The sequence below is a fragment of the Crocuta crocuta genome, unplaced genomic scaffold (assembly GCF_008692635.1).
Source record: "Crocuta crocuta isolate KB4526 unplaced genomic scaffold, BGI_CrCroc_1.0 scaffold270, whole genome shotgun sequence".
In the NCBI taxonomy this organism is placed as follows: Eukaryota; Metazoa; Chordata; class Mammalia; order Carnivora; family Hyaenidae; genus Crocuta; species Crocuta crocuta.
Genome location: NW_027527569.1, coordinates 2779959 through 2798005, shown reverse-complemented (window position 1 = coordinate 2798005; position 18047 = coordinate 2779959). Strand labels below are relative to the sequence as shown.

At 39.1% G+C, this 18047-nt stretch overlaps 1 protein-coding gene across 4 annotated transcripts in view; it reads right to left on the bottom strand.

The window, feature by feature from the left end:
* The window catches only part of COL12A1 (collagen type XII alpha 1 chain), a 119325-nt gene that overhangs the window by 38214 nt on the left and 63064 nt on the right, over positions 1 to 18047 (bottom strand). For 3 of the 4 annotated variants that reach the window (XM_077770263.1, XM_077770286.1, XM_077770272.1), the window contains exons 27-39: positions 17089 to 17218; positions 13417 to 13556; positions 13027 to 13159; positions 12875 to 12901; positions 12375 to 12517; positions 9531 to 9660; positions 8737 to 8876; positions 8187 to 8316; positions 6650 to 6792; positions 5202 to 5331; positions 4482 to 4624; positions 2681 to 2810; positions 696 to 815 (exon numbers count right to left, since the gene is read on the bottom strand). In XM_077770263.1, the coding sequence (XP_077626389.1) occupies positions 696 to 815; positions 2681 to 2810; positions 4482 to 4624; positions 5202 to 5331; positions 6650 to 6792; positions 8187 to 8316; positions 8737 to 8876; positions 9531 to 9660; positions 12375 to 12517; positions 12875 to 12901; positions 13027 to 13159; positions 13417 to 13556; positions 17089 to 17218 (1639 nt within the window). The remainder of the gene's footprint in view (positions 1 to 695; positions 816 to 2680; positions 2811 to 4481; positions 4625 to 5201; positions 5332 to 6649; positions 6793 to 8186; positions 8317 to 8736; positions 8877 to 9530; positions 9661 to 12374; positions 12518 to 12874; positions 12902 to 13026; positions 13160 to 13416; positions 13557 to 17088; positions 17219 to 18047) is intronic. The other variant, XM_077770280.1, reaches the window with a different exon arrangement.

The window sequence follows — 18047 nt, the reverse complement described above, 5'->3', positions numbered from 1 at the left end:
AAACATTAAAAAATAAGAAATTCCATCTTGATTCTCATTCCATGACTTTTGTTCCTGAAGGTCCTCAATTACCAACACCTCCTCCACCTTTAAGCTCCCTCTCTCTTAAAGCTCACATTTCCTTTCTCTTGCCCTCTCTCCTTTATTTTTCATAGCTCACACCCTTTCTGGGTGCATGAGCGATACCCTAGCAAATTTGGCACGTAGAACATTTTTCTTCCATTTTGCTAAGCATATAGACAGAACAAAGAAACAGAGATAGCAAATCATTTAATCAAGGTGATATCCATTTAGGTGTAAATGTTAATGGGAAGTTGAAAGGAAGCCTGTCAAGAATAAACTAGCGTGCATATGCCCTTGACATAATGGGAAAACACAGTTTATATTGATTAAATCAGCATTATTTCACAATCATAACATATACAATGTCTGAACACAGATTCCATTTGTGTCCTTGTTTGAACCAGGCCAAACTTTATAATCATGCAATGATCCCATCTACAGCCCTAGTAACAATGACACTTGAGACTATTGGCTTAGAACACTGTTTCCAAAAATATTGCCCCTAGTAGGAGAGGACTTGATGTGACAACCAAACTGTCAAGAGAATCTAATCACCGAGGATGCAGTAAAGGCTCCCTCATAAACAAAAAACTCTTCAATGTATTTGTATGGTAATAAAGGTGCTTCCTTACCCACTGGCTTATACACAATTTTATATCCAAGAACCGGAGAGGGTGAAGGATCCCAGGATACTCTGAATCTCGTATACCATTCATCAGAGATGTGTATGTTTTGAGGTGGAAGCAGTCCCACTGCAAAGAAATATTGATACACATCACTGACCTCTCACTGACACACAAGGAGAGCACAGGACATTATGAGTATTGATTATGAGTATTGATAGTGCAGTCCCATGAGAATAATTTAATAAAATCCTTCATCCAGAAAACAATTTAAAAGCTGTGAATCATTCAACAGAAAACTTTGTAGTTTTCCAAATTCAAACACCCAGCAACTGATGATTCCCAGAGCTATTAGGTTATATAATGCAGATTAACAGAAAATACAAGAGATCTCATACCATTTTTAGCATGTTATAGATTACAGGTTGTTAGAGGCAAAAAGCAATTTAGAAACTGTCTAGTCCAACCACCTTATCACATAATTAACATTTGATTTGCCCAAGACCACACAGCTAGCTGGTGACTAAAATCATGTTCTCTCCCAGCACCCTCCTATCCTCCCCCAGCATAACCTAGCACAAATCATCAAGTCTCCAGAGGTACTGCCTCCAAATCCACACCCTGCAAAATCAATGCTGTTAGGTAGCATGCTAAGTAGTTACTGCATTATAATTTATATTTATATTATTAGATACATAACATATATTATAAATTATTCACTTAAACACTTTTTTTTTTTTTGTAAGAGAAACTGGAAATGGCTTTGGCACTTCCTTGAAAATTCAGGTCTGGTAAAGATTTCTTTTATATATTTTGATAAGCACAAAATTCTAAAATATGCCATTTCCCCCAAAAAGTACCAAAATGTATTCTAAAACCTAAGGGAAAGTGAAAAATGAAGTTATTAAATTTAAATCATCTTGAGTCACTAAACTGACTCTCCATTGACTCAGTCCTGCAGACAATAAGTATCAATAAATATATAAATTCCTGGCCTTGAGAGACCAAGCTAAAAGAACTCTAGAGGTTCTTTCCTCTTGGGAGCTTTCAAATGTCACCTCCCCCAAATTCTGTAATGCCAAGATTGTTTAAGCACTGTAAGTGTTTGCGCAACCGAGTGTAGCAAGGAACCTGAAATCATTTACTTAAATGGGTTTTTGCAGAATGACGTGGAAAGAGGAACACCGATATTTCCCAGTAACAGAACTCAGACCTATATGGCCCAGCCTGCCTTTATCTAAACCAGTGACTTTCAGTCTTGGCTGTATACTTCAAACCAGTTCCATCAGTATCTCTGAGGGTTTTAAGGCTTGTCAGGTAATTTCAGGGAGCAACCAACTTGGTCCACCAAGCTGGACCTTTGCTCTAAACAATAAGAAATTGACGTCGTGGAGCCTGGGTGGCTCAGTTGGTTAAGCTTCAGACTCTTGATTTCGGTTCAGATCAGGAGCCCCGCATCAGCTATGCACTCACAGTGCGGAGGCTGCTTGGAATTCTCTCTCTCTCAAAATAAATAAGCTTTATTTTTAAAAAAGAGAAAAATAAAGAAAAGGAGCCCAAATACTAATAATTTTCTGTAAATTACTTGGTTCAACAGAAAAAAAATAAGCTAAATTTGTCAAGACAGAAGATGATTACCAGTCATCTTGCTTCTTTATGACTTAACATTCTATCATGATAGAGTGTTTTTTGCGGATACTAAATTAACTGAGTTAACAGCTATATCCTCCACTGGTACCACACAAACTAAGCCATTATTCAGAGGATATGCAACGGTTTTCCAAAGGAGAAACAAAACTATCTCAAGCAAAACAAAATATGCAGATTTTTTCTTCTTTTAGTGGACTTTTAAAAAGTTAAAATACAAATTCTGTTCCTATATCATTTTGACGAAATTCAATGTTTAATATAAGTGCTAATGCAGTATTAATGTAGTCTTTGGGATGATTGGTAAAGAAAAAACTTAAAGATTATAAAAGGATGAAGACAGTTACCAGTTCTTCCATTTCCTATTAGATGACCACCGTCTCCATCTTCATAAACAGCAATAACAGTAATTTTATATGGAGTATCAGGCTGCAGGGGCTGCAACATGACATTATTTCTTCTGCCTGGGACTGTGGTCTATAAGAAGTTAAATGACAAATTATCAGCTAGAGGGCTTCCGGGTCAAAAGACAACATTGTTTTATGTATTTCTATAAATAGTAACAGTCTCTTCATCCTTTGTTTTTGTTGCACAATGTTCAGGTCAAGGTCTACACTGCCTCTCTGCAGCGGCGGGAGAATGGTTTGAGAGTCAGAGAGATCTGGGCCCAGATCAGCCATTTATCAGCATTGTGACTAAGCAGGAAAATTGTGGAGGAAACGGTGAGGATGAAAGGTAAGAACACGTACAACACTTCGGTGCACATTACTGGGTACAGTGGCAAGTGGCAGCAGGCAGCAATGTTTGTCTCCATCTCCCATCCATGTGTGTTATATTTTCATGTACTCCTGCATCAAATTCGCACCATGGAGCTACTGCAGGAATGGTAATAGCTGCTGGTAATGCTTTGGTGAGCAAAATTGGACCTCATGTCTGCCCTTAGGAATATCAGTTTGGCTGATACTAATTAGGTGGAAAAGAAGAAAAACAGGAAATGGAAAATACATTCAACTGCCCCCATGAAGAGGAAATGAACCAGATATATCTCTCAATCTCTCGTCCAACCCTGTGCTTTACTTCTACAGACAATGTGCATCACGTATGCCAGTGGTTCCCAGCATGGAGTCCCCTCAATACAGATGGTGAACTGGGGGAAGAAATTTTTTTAATGTTTTCAGAAAGTAGGGGGAAGTTGACTATTTGTCCAATGCAGGCTGAATAAATGCTAAAGCATGAACTTCTTTGCTTCGGCAAAGTAAGTGTGGTAATACTGCTTATCTCATTTTGATCAGAAACTCTAAATCACAATTACATGAGTTTCTGATAAATAAAAATGGGGGTCTGAATTAAAGCTTAGCATATCAAGTTCAAAAGATGAACTAGAACATGAGGATAACAAAGGGGTGGTGATCAAAGAGGGTCTGTGGCAATATGGTTGCAAACACAGACCTAACTGCCTTATAATCGACATTTTATGTCATCTTCTATTGACCTATCACTTCAATTAACCACTAAACTTTTAAAAAAGTGGTGAGTTTTTCCATCCATAGCAAATGGATATGCCTGGTGAGGGCTGTAAGGAAACTACAAGAAACTTAAATCTGGTTTAAGAGAGAGAATGTGACACATAAAAAGTTTTAAGGTAATATGTGAGCATATTATATTCCAAAACCAAAGTGTAACAAACCATGTTAAATTTAAAGAAAAGAGACATCAGTTAGCACTAGAATACTTAAGGGGAATCTTGTGGACAAATTAGATTTAAAGAAAGGATAGGGTTTGGAGGGTCATACCATTTGGACATTAATTTGGTAGCTCGGAATAGTAGGTATCATGTTTCACTAGACTTAGTTCTGAATAAAATTAGGTGGGTATAAATATGTATTTCATGCAATAAGACCATTTTTCAATCTGTCTTTAGAACAGAAATGAGCTCAAAGCCATTGATTCTCCCTATGTGGAGACACATTAGACGTATTTGGGTGTTCCTAATATTGTGTCAGAGAAAGTCATAACAAATGTGACTGTCACCCAAGAGTCAAGGACCCAGCTGTAATCACTGTACACTCCCAAAGGAAAAAGCTTAATTTTATCTCCCCGTCAGGTGAGAGATCACAAAATGCTCAAATAAATGAGAACTGGACTTACATATTCATCGATCGGATCTCCAACCGTGGGAGAATAAATGATCCTGTATTGCTGAACCGGCCCATCAGCATGATCCCAGGCTACAGAGAGGCTATTGGTTGTCTCCCCAAAGACTCTCATATTTCTTGGTCCACTTCGTGGTACTAAATAAATAAAAATACGATAAAGTTAGTGGTCTACCTGTGGCCATGGCAGGCACGGGTGTGGCAGGAGGGGTACAGAAGAATTCTACCCAGGTCAGATTAAAGAAGTTACTTGGGGGAGTTTCACATTCGTTAGGATATTTACTCCCTTATGTTTGAAACTAAATATACAGACTGGGAGAGAAAGGGATTATTCTGACTACTATAACCACATTCTGTTTAATGAAACATAGAAGCCAAGCCCTCACATCTCTCAAGTGCCCACTTGGTGAGAAGACACACTGCAAGACAGAAGAAAAGAAAAACTCCTCCTTAACTTAGATCCCTGATGAGAAAATGGCGGAATGAAGTTCGCTCAGCACAGAGAGTGGTCCCGGGCCCAGAGCTTTAGCCTGGAATTTGAATGTGGGGATGCCCAGGCAGAATCACATGCCCAGGCCTACCCTCATCTGTGCAAAGGTGGAGACAGCTCTCACCACGTCTCACTCAGCACCCACCTCCCATTTCTCACTCACTCAGAGAAGCCCTGCCAACTGAGTTATAAGGGAAGGGGGTGGAGAAAGGATTTCTGCCTCACGCGTTCGGCCCTGGCCAGGGCTGGGATTCCCCTCTCCATCCGAGTAGAGAGCTACAATGTTCACAGAATAGGGTGTGTCCGGGATCAGCCGCTCCAGGTGCACCGTGCGGGTATTTCCTGGCACCACCATCTGGAGGGGAGGAAATGCCAAATTCTGCTTGACAACAACTCAAATGCTTATCAAATTTTTTATTAGTCAACACAATAGCATTTACAATAAAAAGCTGAGCCCAGGCACGTCAGAAGCCAACTACTATGCTTCCTCATGAGATCTGGCAAAGCCACACTATTAGATGCAATTTATCCTCAGAAATTCCCCCTCCAGAAAAAAAAAGATTAGTTCTTACAAGGCTACTAAACATGCTAAAGTACCCTTAATAGCTTCAATTATCTCTCATTTATGTTTACTATTAAGATTCTCAAATACAACATCCAGAGCTCATGGTAGTTACCCACAGAACATCCTGATTTTTAGACACACATAAGAGAAGAGAACGCCCCCCCCACACACACACACACATAAACTAGTAAGGAAGAGATTTTCGCATTAAAATCAAGAGTTACTCCACAAAATGGACAAGGACAGCGTTGTCTGAATAATCCCACCATACACAGGGACACGCAAATCATTTGTCTCTCCTTGTTCACCACCATTGTCCATTTTTATAAAGACATAAATTAGTCCATAAATTTACTTGCCCCTAAGTGTTCTGATACTATTCCTATTCAAATTACTAATTTCTGATTTCTACTTATAAAACTGAAGAGCAGACACCTGGGTGGCTCAGTCAGTTAAGCATCCGACTCTTGAATTTGGCTCAGGTCACGATCTCACAGTGTGAGATCAAGCCCTGAGTCAGGCTCTGTGCTGAGCTTGGAGCCTGCTTAAGATTCTCTCTCTTCTGCCCCTCCCCCATTTGCACATGTACATACACACCCGCTATCTCATACTCTTTCTCAAAAAAATAAAAACCACTAAATAGTATTGTGAATTCAAATATTGAAATAGACTGGGCAACTTGTAAGAGCCAGGAAAGGCAAACTTTAAGATATTTTCATAACAAAGACATTTCTGTGTTACAACAAAAGCCCATATTGACAAGGGCTATCAACGATTTGCATTTACTACCGGGGTTTTTAACTCATATAGCTAATTTGTATTTTCCCAAAATCCATCTTTGCTAACTAACCCTATAGTTAGTATACCCTCCTTAAATCCCTACATGCCACCATTTACACATTATTCATTTGTCATGTTTGTGGTTGGCATTCGCACAGGCCACCAAACAAGACACAAACACAAGACCAAGCTCATCAGGAAATGAAGTTTCCACGGGACTCAGTGCCACTCCAACTGACTTATTGTTCTGGCCCAGCAGCCACGGCAAGAGGCGCAGTAGAGTCTACACAGTTCTTTTACTGAGCTCGAAGAGGACAAAATTGCTTACAGACTCTGAGGGTCTCGTGCCAGCCACAGGAGAATACACAATGCGATATTGCTGCACGGGCCCCGGCGCAGGATCCCAGCGGACATCTAGGCTGTTTGGCGTAGGGTTGTACACTTGGACGTTCCTTGCCAGGCCTCTCACCACTGACGAAAGAAGAGCCAACACATATTTTCTTAAGTCTGTTTATGTATGTCGAACTTTTGTTATCACTTCTCTGGGACTTACACTCCATAACAGGATAAAATACTGTCCTCTTTAAATTTCTAATTATCTACCCACAGAAGCAGATTAAAACCCTTCAAATCCAAATTTAGTCTAAGTTAGCCAATTACGGCCTTCGCCTATATGGAAGCAAAGTTGTTGCCAATAAAAACAAAGCTAGTACAAGTAGTAGTACTGGGATGGCCATAAAAGGACACAGGACAAGGGATACAAAACTAGAAAAGAAGCTCTGGTTTTCCAACATAGATAATGGAGAGATACAGAAAAGGAATTTTATAGTGTCTGCCTTCTGAGTACAAACTGACAACAGCTATGAAGCCCATATAATTCAGTTGGCTGGTTCCAATCACTCATTCTTTCATTCATTCCTTCTTCATTCAGGAAATAGCTACTGAGGTGCTCTGTGATTAAAAGAAAAGGCAAAAAGAGAGAGAAATAGAAGATATGCTCGGTTCTCAATTAACTACCCCAATAGGGACGTAGGAAAACATACAAATTAGAAACTAGAAAAAGAAAAGCGAATTAATTCCAAAGTAAACAGAAAAAAGGAAATACTGAAGATTGTAGAAGAAATCAAATAAATAGAAAACAGAAAAAAAATACTTGTTTACATTTTGAAAAAAAAAGAAAAACATACAAATTAAATCCATGTGTTAACCCAAACTCTACTTTAGCTAATAACATCATCTTTCCAGAGCACTAATTTCTCACCAAAAGAAGCCATCTTTACTTGCTTACTTTCAGCCATCAGCAAATATACTTTTAAGCCAAATAAATTATTAGTATACACAAAAGCCTGTTAGCAGTACTACATAGAACAGTAAAACCACTTTAAACTGGTTTCTCAAAATGTTAACAGCAAACAAAAGCACACAGATTTTTAATGACCAAAAGCACTTTATCAGCAAACCAGAAAAATGTGCAACCAAATAAGGTGATAAACAGATTTCAAAAATTCACACTATGAAAGCTAATTACAAAACACTGCTTCACACAGATTTATAAAGCACAAAGCAAAGCAAAATGAATTTTTGTCGGTGAAAGAGAATGACTAAAACAGCATACTGATGATCATATGCATGTTTATAAATCCTGAAATTGCCATTCCAGAAGAAGAATGCCATTATAAATTTATTATTTCATATGCAAAACTGCTAACAGTTGGTGGTGTTTGGAAGACAAATAATGGGTACGTGTTGCACGTAGTTATTCTATCATTCGGAATTTTCCAATAATGTTTAACGGGCCTATGTGGCCTTTGTAACAAAAAACAAAATTTATAATGAAAAAGCTAAATTTTTCCTCCTCAACTTACATGTCCTTCCAGTATCTGATGTGCGTCCTCCATCACCTTCAGAATAAACAGGAACTACTGTAATGGTATATGGGGTATCTGGCTGCAGATTCCTAAGAATGGCATAATTGGTATTCCCAGGGATTGGTACCTAAAGATTTTAATAAAACATAAAGCACTTGATATGAAAAACTTGTAAAAGAAATAATACATCAAACAATACAATACTCAAAATACTAACTCAAGACCAAGAAGTTCTGTAATATCATAATATAAACATGTGCCCATATGAACTGTTACAAGAGGTTATAAAGACTTTTCTAGACCCCTACACTAACTCTAGGACCCCCCTTTAGAACTTCCTGGGATGATTATTTCCCCCAACTCAATCCCCCAGAATCCTCCTATCACCCAGGCAGTAGGGCAGCAATCTATTACCCTCTACTGAGATCTGTTAAATGAATATGAACTTCTGCCCTACAGCAAACTGGTTAACATTTTTAGCTCAGCTTTTAAATCATTCAGTTTCAGTTTAAATAAATCTGCATTTTTCACTACAGGACATAATTACCAGTTCCTCTGGACCACCTGCTGTTGGTGCATAGAAGAGCTTGTACTGACGAGGGTTTCCCTCTGCGTGGTCCCAGCGAACATTCAAGGTGCTGGTAGAAGGGTCATACACTCTGAGGTTCCTCACAGTATTCAGAGGCTCTGCAGTGCACAGAAATCACATCACCGTGTGATTCCCAACCACGAAGCACACTCAAAATGCACAGTCATTGATATTTCCCAGGCACCTTGAATATGGCAGAGACCCCATAAGGGGCACCCCACAAATATCCGCTGAAGTAGTGAATACGTAAAAGAATTTCTGTGGTAATCCAGTACACATGTCTCCTCTTCACAAAACATTTTGGTCCCAAAGTGGTTTTTGGTTTGTTTGTCTTTTTACTGCTAGAAAGTAATATATGTCTTTCTCCAAAAAAACAGAGACAGATAACTCCAAGCAAGGACTAGCAATTGATATCACTTTTTTTTTTTAATGTTTTATTTATTTCTAGGAGAGAGAGAGACAGTGTGAGCAGGGGAGGGTCAGAGAGAGAGGGAGTCACAGACTGAAACAGGCTCCAGGCTCTGAGCTGGCAGTCAGCACAGAGCCCGACGCGGGGCTCGAACCCACGAACCGCGAGATCATGACCTAAGTGAAAGTCGACGCTTAACCGACTAAGCCACCCAGGCGCCCCTGATATCACTTTTTAAATGCATTTTAAATTTTGATTAGCAAACCTGTGTCACCCCACCGTTTGCAGATAAAGATGTGATTCTGTGCTATTAAAGAAGCTACAGGAGTCTGGATTTACTTACTGGTCTTGCCTCTTCCCGTCATCCGACCTCCTTCGCCATCAGGATACAAGGAGGACACAGTGATCGTGTAAGGAGTGTCGGGCTTCAGTTTCTGCAGGACCACGCTGTTCTGCCGGCCCCCTATTGTGGTCTTGAGCAAAACAGGGATGAGTGTTACCCTTGTCCTCTCCACCTCACTGATCTGATAGAGAAGCTTATTCTACAGGGGAGTTACCTGAGACCCTTGTCAAGATCTGGAAACACATACCACAGTGAAGGTTTAGAATAATTCTTATGGCATAATTTGAAGTATAAACTATGCACCTTAAATCATAAAGAACATTGCAAGGCTTACACTGGTGACCTCCAAAAGATATTTCAGCTTGCTTGCCGCCAGCACAGCAAAATTTCACCCAGAGCACATTTCAAGATCTTTCCCCAGAAAGGCATTAATCCTAAGTGAGCTACAAAGGAACTTTAAGGTAGCAAAGAACTGCCTAATATTAGAGGCTCCATACCATTCACTAGTATTTTTACTTTTTTACAGATGTTTCTTATTTGCTTTAGAAAACACATTAAAATGATTCAGCAAAAGATCTACAGCTTTGATGTTTCTTCCCCCCGCCTCCCAAAGTGCCATTTTAACAGCATTAGCTGTGTAAACTACGTGACTGGACCCTTTGCCAGGTCACTCTCGGGCCAGGGTTCCCAGCCAGCTCTGTGATACCAGGCTTGTGGTATGAAGCTTTTCCAATTTCCTCAAGTAACAGAGTTTGAAGGTTTTTATTCATTGCTTAAGGCCATCTAGCTCTCTTGTTGAAAGAAAATTTGTATGATTTGTTAACAGTCTACAGAATTCAAATACTTAAGTGATACTAATTAAAATCGTATGAAAATGGCACGCTGCCCACAGATTGTGTACATATGGATGGCTGGATGCGTTAGTGCGGTCCAGATGTTTCCCACTCAACCACCCATCAACTCTTTGAATTCCAGAGAAAACCTCAATGAAACACTATAGTAATCTCCAATAGGAACAAAGTGAATGAAGTGGTTAATATTTTAATAAATTGAATATTTGAAGTTATGAGAAAAGAACTATCAATACCCATGCAAACCATTTGATATTTAACAAATCTGAAGACATCCACTTAGTTCAAGCCTGATGGGTAAGCAGAGGTGTGTCTACCTACTTCTCCCATCCAATTCTCCAAAATAATTCTAGTATCAGTGATTCATTACCTTATTTCATGGACTAGCAGTAAAATGCAAATAACCCTAAGAATAACAAACCTTGAGGGATTATCAGCTAATACTTTCCAGAGGGTGAGTTTATGAGACTCCTTCAAGTTATAACAAACCTCTGAGACACAGTAGAAATGGGAAGGGAAATGCTGAAGAGAAGCTTCACCTGCTTTACAGTTTTACCTAAACTTGGCCTGACATAGACAAAAGAAGTTCTGGGGTTTTTTTTTAAGTTTATTTATTTTGAGAGACATAGCACAAGTGGTGGACAGGAAGAGAGAGAGAGAGAGAAAGAGAGAGAGAGAGACTTCCAAGTGGGCTCCATGCTGCAGCACAGAGCCCAATACTTAATGTCGGGTGTGAACCCATGAAGCCATAACCAAAACCAAGAGTTGGACACTTAAATTACTGAGCTACCCAGGCACCCCCAGAAGTCCTATTTCTGACATCAAAATATCAGTTCATCAAATGTGTCTTATCTTATTTTGTATAAAAGCCAGTTGATCACAGTTGGTATTTAATTTATCATTGAAAACTTATTTAATTAAGGTAGACAAAATTTCTGTCTAAAAATACTGCCTAAGACTAGTTGTATGGACACCCCAAAAGACTAAGTCAAAAGTCACACTGGGGATGGGAAGGTTTCCAATTCAGCTAACGCCACTGAGTATGCAGCATCAGAAACCTTTAACCACACACCTGTAACCACTGCCAGCACCCACCTCTGGCATCTATCTAACATCTCTAAACTGGTACGAGGTAGGACCCATTTGCTGGAGCTCAGCAAGTCAGCTGACTTATTGTTAATAACTCCTATCTCTCTTTAGGGCTATGTGAGGAAATATCATAGCCCAAAAATATGTCAACAAAATGCTGGACTATATATAGCAAAAGAGACATTTGGAATAAATCAGGACGCATCCCCTCTCCTGGTGTAAAAAATCATGGTACCTCTCAACCTATGATCAAATGTGCAGTTCTAGTCACACATTTCACAAAGCAAAGCTGGAGAATGTTTAAAGACAGACAATTCAAGTAAGTAAGGTGAATGGACAAGAACTTTGTTAAATCAGGGAAGACCAGATAGATAAAGAAGATGAAGGTTGTTTACAGTTATATCATCCTTCTCAGAACCTCTATTTGGATAAATATAAAAATAATAAATAGTATGAATTAGGTGAACAGCCACCTAGATCTGGAAACTCCAGATATAAGAGATACATATCACATGCAAAAACTAGAAAATTACAATAACAAAAATTCGGCAAACTTTCGGTATGTGATTAAGGTAGAGAGATATGCAATAAACATATAAATACACTTAAAAAAAACCTAGAAATCTTCAAAGACAGTCCAGCCCTAAGAGTTTTTATGGGAAATGTGCATGCATGAGGCACAGGTCTGTTGCTGTGAAGCTACCTACCATGATAAGCAACTTTCACTTCTCATGAGAATGTCTACTGTGTCCCCATTCCAAATGGAGTCAAATAACTCCATTCAAAACGATAAATTTTACATCTTTCAAAGTAGTAAGTATGAGTAACTAAACACTGGAGGTGAAAAGAGTTTGAGGAGAAAAGGTAGAATTTTTCCAAGTTAAATTTTTTTCAAAAATATTACCGTTTGCTCATTGCCTTCTCCTGTTGAAGGCTGGTAAGTAATTCTGTATTTCTGCACACGACCACTAGCAGGGTCCCATTTAACTGTCAAGCTGTTAGATGTTGCATTGTACACCTGAAGATTTCGTGGGCCACTTTTTGGAGCTGAAAAAAGATTGTTGAAATAGAGTAAGCTCACAGAACGAGGCCTCCCCCTCCCCAAACAATCACTATGCACAAGGAAATCAGTATACTTTTAACTTTAGAACTAAATTTGATCCCAATAAAGAATGGTCATTGAATCTTAAATGACTCCTTAACAAATGTCAGTAAAGCAAAATTTTTTAAGAAAGGTTTTAAAAAAGGTCCCGATCCATGCCTTGTAATTTAAAAGCAGAAAACCTGTTTATAAAGGATTTTATGGTATTTTTCATTCATTCACTTGTTCGTTTGTTCATTCATTCATTCATTCATTCATTCATTATTTGGTCATTCATATGGCCCAGCAAATTAAACTCTTACCTTGTGTTGTTAAGGGTATCAAACGTGCTAAAATTAAAAAAAAAAAAACAAAACAAAACAGAATTTGGGGAAATATTACTAATATAGCTATAGCTCTATTTTTTGAATTAACTTTAAAATGACAATGTCCTATTTGAAAGCTGAACACCTACGTGTGCGCTCACTGCCAGTCAGGTCATTGCTTTCCGACTCATCAGGATATATGGCAGTAACAGAAACTTCATAAAGAGTGTTCGGGTTCAGGTTTTCAAACACCAAAGTATTTTCATCTCCATTTAAAATGGTCTTCATGAAAGAGGAAGAAAAAACAAACACACACAAAATTAAGTCACCATGTAGATGATACACTCAATGGCAGTTTGCCGACATTATTTAGCCATTACAAGCCATTCTGGCTTGTTGCATCCCAAGAGTTCAAATGTCACTAATGAGAAAGGATGCTTTTCTGGCAACAGAGGTAATACATACTTCAAACAAGATTGCTACAATGAATTAAGATGTTTTACAAAAAGAAAGGAAGGAAGGAAGAGAGCTAACAATACCTCCATCTTATCTGAGCTTCCAAAAGGTGCCCAGGTTATTCTGTAGAGGGACACATCAGAAGCTCCATGATCCCAAGTCCCTCTGAAACTCTCTGGTGTCACTTCAGTAATCCTTAGGTTTGTTGGTGCTGGCACAGTGCCTATCATGAGAAAAAGCAGGACGAAGTTTATGAATGTGATCTACAAAGAGTATAACAAAACTGCGTTGTTTTACCTTCGTGGACATGGGGACACTGGCTGAACCCATTGCTTAAAACCAAGTAACTTACCAATTCAGTTCATTTGAAAGGTAACTGTAAGAGAAAGCTCTGAAAACTGCAAACACCACATGGATAAAATAGGTTACTCCTTGTATTCTATTAAAATGGTGATATTTTAAGAAGTACCTTTTAGTAATACTCTTCTAATTCACTGGTTCTCAGTCATTCTGCCTCTCAAATATTTTTCTTCAATGTCCTATTCAAAAGCTAAACATCTACATGTGAAAACAATGGATCTGTTTACACAACAATACACATAAACCCAAACTTTGGTTGGCAGTTATCTGAGAGTGCGTGGGCCATCGTGGTCTATGAAATGTAATGATCTAAGTAATCCATGCATAAGGTTTTCTGATAGAACGCTCATTTTAAGGATAAATTAAGCAGACTATACTAACTCTGTCCAGAAACAGGAATAACCCCAGAGTGCTAATGACTGTTCAAACCCCAATTACAAGCCTCTGCATTGACCAGGCACAAGGAATCGGAAATGTCTGCCACCAGTTCGGAGCTTCCATTTTCAATTATTTCTCTACCCCCTACTACCAAAGTCAACTACACAAAATCCAGACCCATCAAAAAAGTTTTTTTTATATTTTTATTTATTTCTAGGGGAGAGAGAGAGAGAGAGAGAGAGAGAGAGAGAGAGAGAGACAGCGTGAGCAGGGGAGGGTCAGAGAGAGAGGGAGACACAGACTCTGAAACAGGCTCCAGGCTCTGAGCTGGGAGTCAGCCCAGAGCCCGACGCGGGGCTCGAACCCACGAACCGCGAGATCATGACCTAAGCGAAAGTCGGACGCTTAACCGACTAAGCCACCCAGGTGTCCCTCAAAAAAGTATTTTAATAATTACAATGAAAAGGCCCAATAGATAATGAGGGACACCACTTTCAAAAGCACATCTGCAAAGCAAACCATATGTTAAGGATGCACTTTCAGGGGCACCTGGGTGGCTCAGTCAGTTAGGCATCCAACTTCAGCTCAGGTCATGATGTCACAGTTCGTGGGTTCGAGCCCCGCGTTGGGCTCTGTGCTAACGCTAGCTCAGAGCCTGGAGCCTGTTTCAGATTCTGTATCTCCCTCTCTCTCTGACCCTCCCCTGCTCACACACACACACTCTCTCTCTGTCTTTCAGAAATAAATAAAAAACATTTAAAAAAGGATGCACTTTCAATATATGTAAAAGGCATTACATATCTTAAGGATTAAAAACGGATATTGACAGTATTGATTTAGTATACTAAATTACCTGCTTTTACTAGTCTTTTTTTCCTGTCTTTTTTTTTTTCTTTACTATACCTGTTATGTTTATGCAAAGCTGTCAGTCTATCACATGCGCTGATATCCTCATCCAGACACTACCCTTCCCAGGTAAGAACGGATGCCACAAAGGCAGCTGAGATTGCTAGAAGCAATCACATGGTCAGAAAAGCAGAAGTAGATACTGTTTGATGTTAAGGAGTAGGCTGTAACATTTGACCAGATGTCTTGATCATGTATAGACAGCTGGGTATGAAAGGAGAAGCTTTGGGGCCTCTAGTGAGGGAGTTATAGGACAGGAAGTAAAAGTTCCAGATCTGTACTGATCCAGCAGTACCCTACTGGATGAGGTGGGGCAAGTCATGTAAATTCTCTAGACCTGGGGTGTCTACTATAAATATACTAGCCATACAGTAGTGGCTACTGAGTACTTGAAATTTGGCTAGTACAAATTGAGATATAAGTAAAGATAAAATTAATACACACTGGATTTCAAATAATGATTATGGGAAAATCATGAGAAATATTAATATAATTATTTTACTGATACATATTGAAATGACAACAGTTTTTATATATTGGGTTAAATATAACACATTATTGAGATTAGTTCCTTCTGTCTCCTTTTACTTTTTCAAACGTGGCTACTAGAAATTTTTGACTTTCATAAGTAGCTCCCATTATATTTCTTCGGAACACTGCCAGCCCTAGAGCTCAACTTCTTCTTTAATTTTTTTTTAATGTTCATTTATTGGTGGGGGGCAGAGAGAGAGAGAAACACGGAATCCAAAGCAGGCTCCAGGGTCTAAGCTGTTAGCACAGATCCTGACTCAGGGCTCGAACTCACAAGCTGTTACGTCATGATCTGAGCCAAAGTCTCAATAGACCCAGGCACCCTTCAGCTTTGTAGGCACTATTTCATTAGGAAATTATATTCTGAGTGTGGTGCCAGGCACTGGAGATGCAAAGTTGTACGAAGTAAGTACATCTCTGCCTTCATTGGGTTGGGGGATTGGGGAGCAGAATAGATAGAAAAAGACCAACAGGCAACAATAACTGGGTTAAATACTATGGAGGTACCATGACAGAGAGAGAAACAGACATCCCTGGAAGCAGCAATAAAATGGAGCAAGGGAGATGAAGTCTGGGCAGGTTGCCCTGAGTCTCCCTGCCTTTCCACCGTGCAAGCCTCCCTCCCCTTCCTCTGAAACCCTGCAGTGTGCAGCCTGAGTGCCGCTTACCTCACTTACTCGAGCCCCTGCATGGTCAATTACTTTTTCTTATCTCCACAATGAAATCATGAACTACTGAGGGCAAAGGTTTTCTATTTTGTTACCCCTGATAGCACTTTATATATAGTAAGATTTCAAAAAATATTTGATAACTAACACAACTTTCCCAGAGAAAATGTCCATCATACATCAAGAATATACTTCTTCCCCATTCCCCCACATACATATGCACATGCACACACATACACAAGCGCACACGCACCCCCCCACACACACACCAGTTGAGTATCTGGAAGATGACTTAATGACGGTGGCTGATAGAATAATAGTAGGATAAAAAGTATCACACTAGGAATGCACATGTTGAATCACTATATTGCACACCTGAACCTAATATAACACTGTATGTTAACTGTACCAGAATTAAAACTTAAAACTTACAGATAAATAAAAACATTTTTAAAAATTTTAAAATGGGGTCTCTGGGTAGCTCGGTTGGTTAAGTGTCTGACTCTTGATTTCAGCTCAGGTTATGATCTCACAGTCTGTGACTCAGAGCCCTGCTTCAGGCTCTGTGCTGACACATGGAGCCTGCTAGGGATGCTCTCTTGCCCTCTCTCTCTCTGCACCTCCTCCAGTTCATTCTCTTTCTCTCTCTCAAAATAAATAAAAACATTTAAATTTTTTAATTTTTTAAAACTAAAAACTTAACTGAAAGAAAATAAAATAATACAATAAATTTAAAAACAAAAGAAATAGACATGAAGGTAGAAGATGGGAAGAAAATAAGTAAAAACAATCTGGAAATCCATAAATATTAAAAAAAAAATAGCATGAAGAAACAAGATGACCCAATAAGTTCAGTTACACAGTCATATAATGTTGTTTCTCAATTATCAATGAAGCATGTTCACAACTTACGGGTAGTTTCTTGAGCGGTCACCGAAGGAGACTCCCCCTCGTCATACACTGCAGAAACGTCTACTGTGTACAGGGTTTGTGAGAGGAGGTCTTTGAGAGGGGTGCTGGTCCGTGACCTGTCTACCTCTACCTGTAATAGAGCAGTGAACTATTTTTAAAAAGGGTATAGTTTTTACATCTCTGTTGTTTACTGTACCTCTTTGCACAAGAGCATCAGAATCGTGCTACAAAAAATAGCAATGTTTTCCAATATACATAAGAATCCAGGAACCAGAGACAGTTCAAATGCTTCCAAAGTGGAAAAATATATTGACATTACAGTTTGGTAAAACGACTCTCTACAAATGCAAACAACCTAACCATTCTGCACCGACCATTTCTGTTTCCCTTTGTATCACTGCTTTATTTCTTTCAGAAATGTTCCCCTGTGCATTATCTCTCTTGCTATGCACAAGAATCCTGTGAGACCCACAAGTCATTGTGCCTCTTTTGAAATTGAAACCCAGAATGAAATGAATGTGTGCACATGTATAAATTAGCTTTAGTATAATCCAAATGACCAGCGCAGTCAATAAGTGGGTCATTTGCTTACGGAAACTATTTCTATCTTCCAAAAATATCATCGATGTGTCCCCAAGCACATATAAGTTTTAAATCCATTCTCTAGCGAAGGCCCTCAGTTTGCTCCCACTTTGAATCAGGTTGTCATGGAAACAGATCTCTGCCCCGACATCATCTCGAAACTGCTCACTGTCAAAAGGACACTCTTCTAAGAATATATTTACCGTTTCTCTCAGTCCTGCTCCATTGCCCTATCTTCCTACTATCTGATAAACTCCCCTCTTCTTTCCTGCATCCTTTGCTAGCTTTTATTTTTAGAAACATTATTATGATATGTTTTTAGTAATTTATAGAATGCAGAACACCATAAAAGGCATCGGAATAATGAAGTACCATCT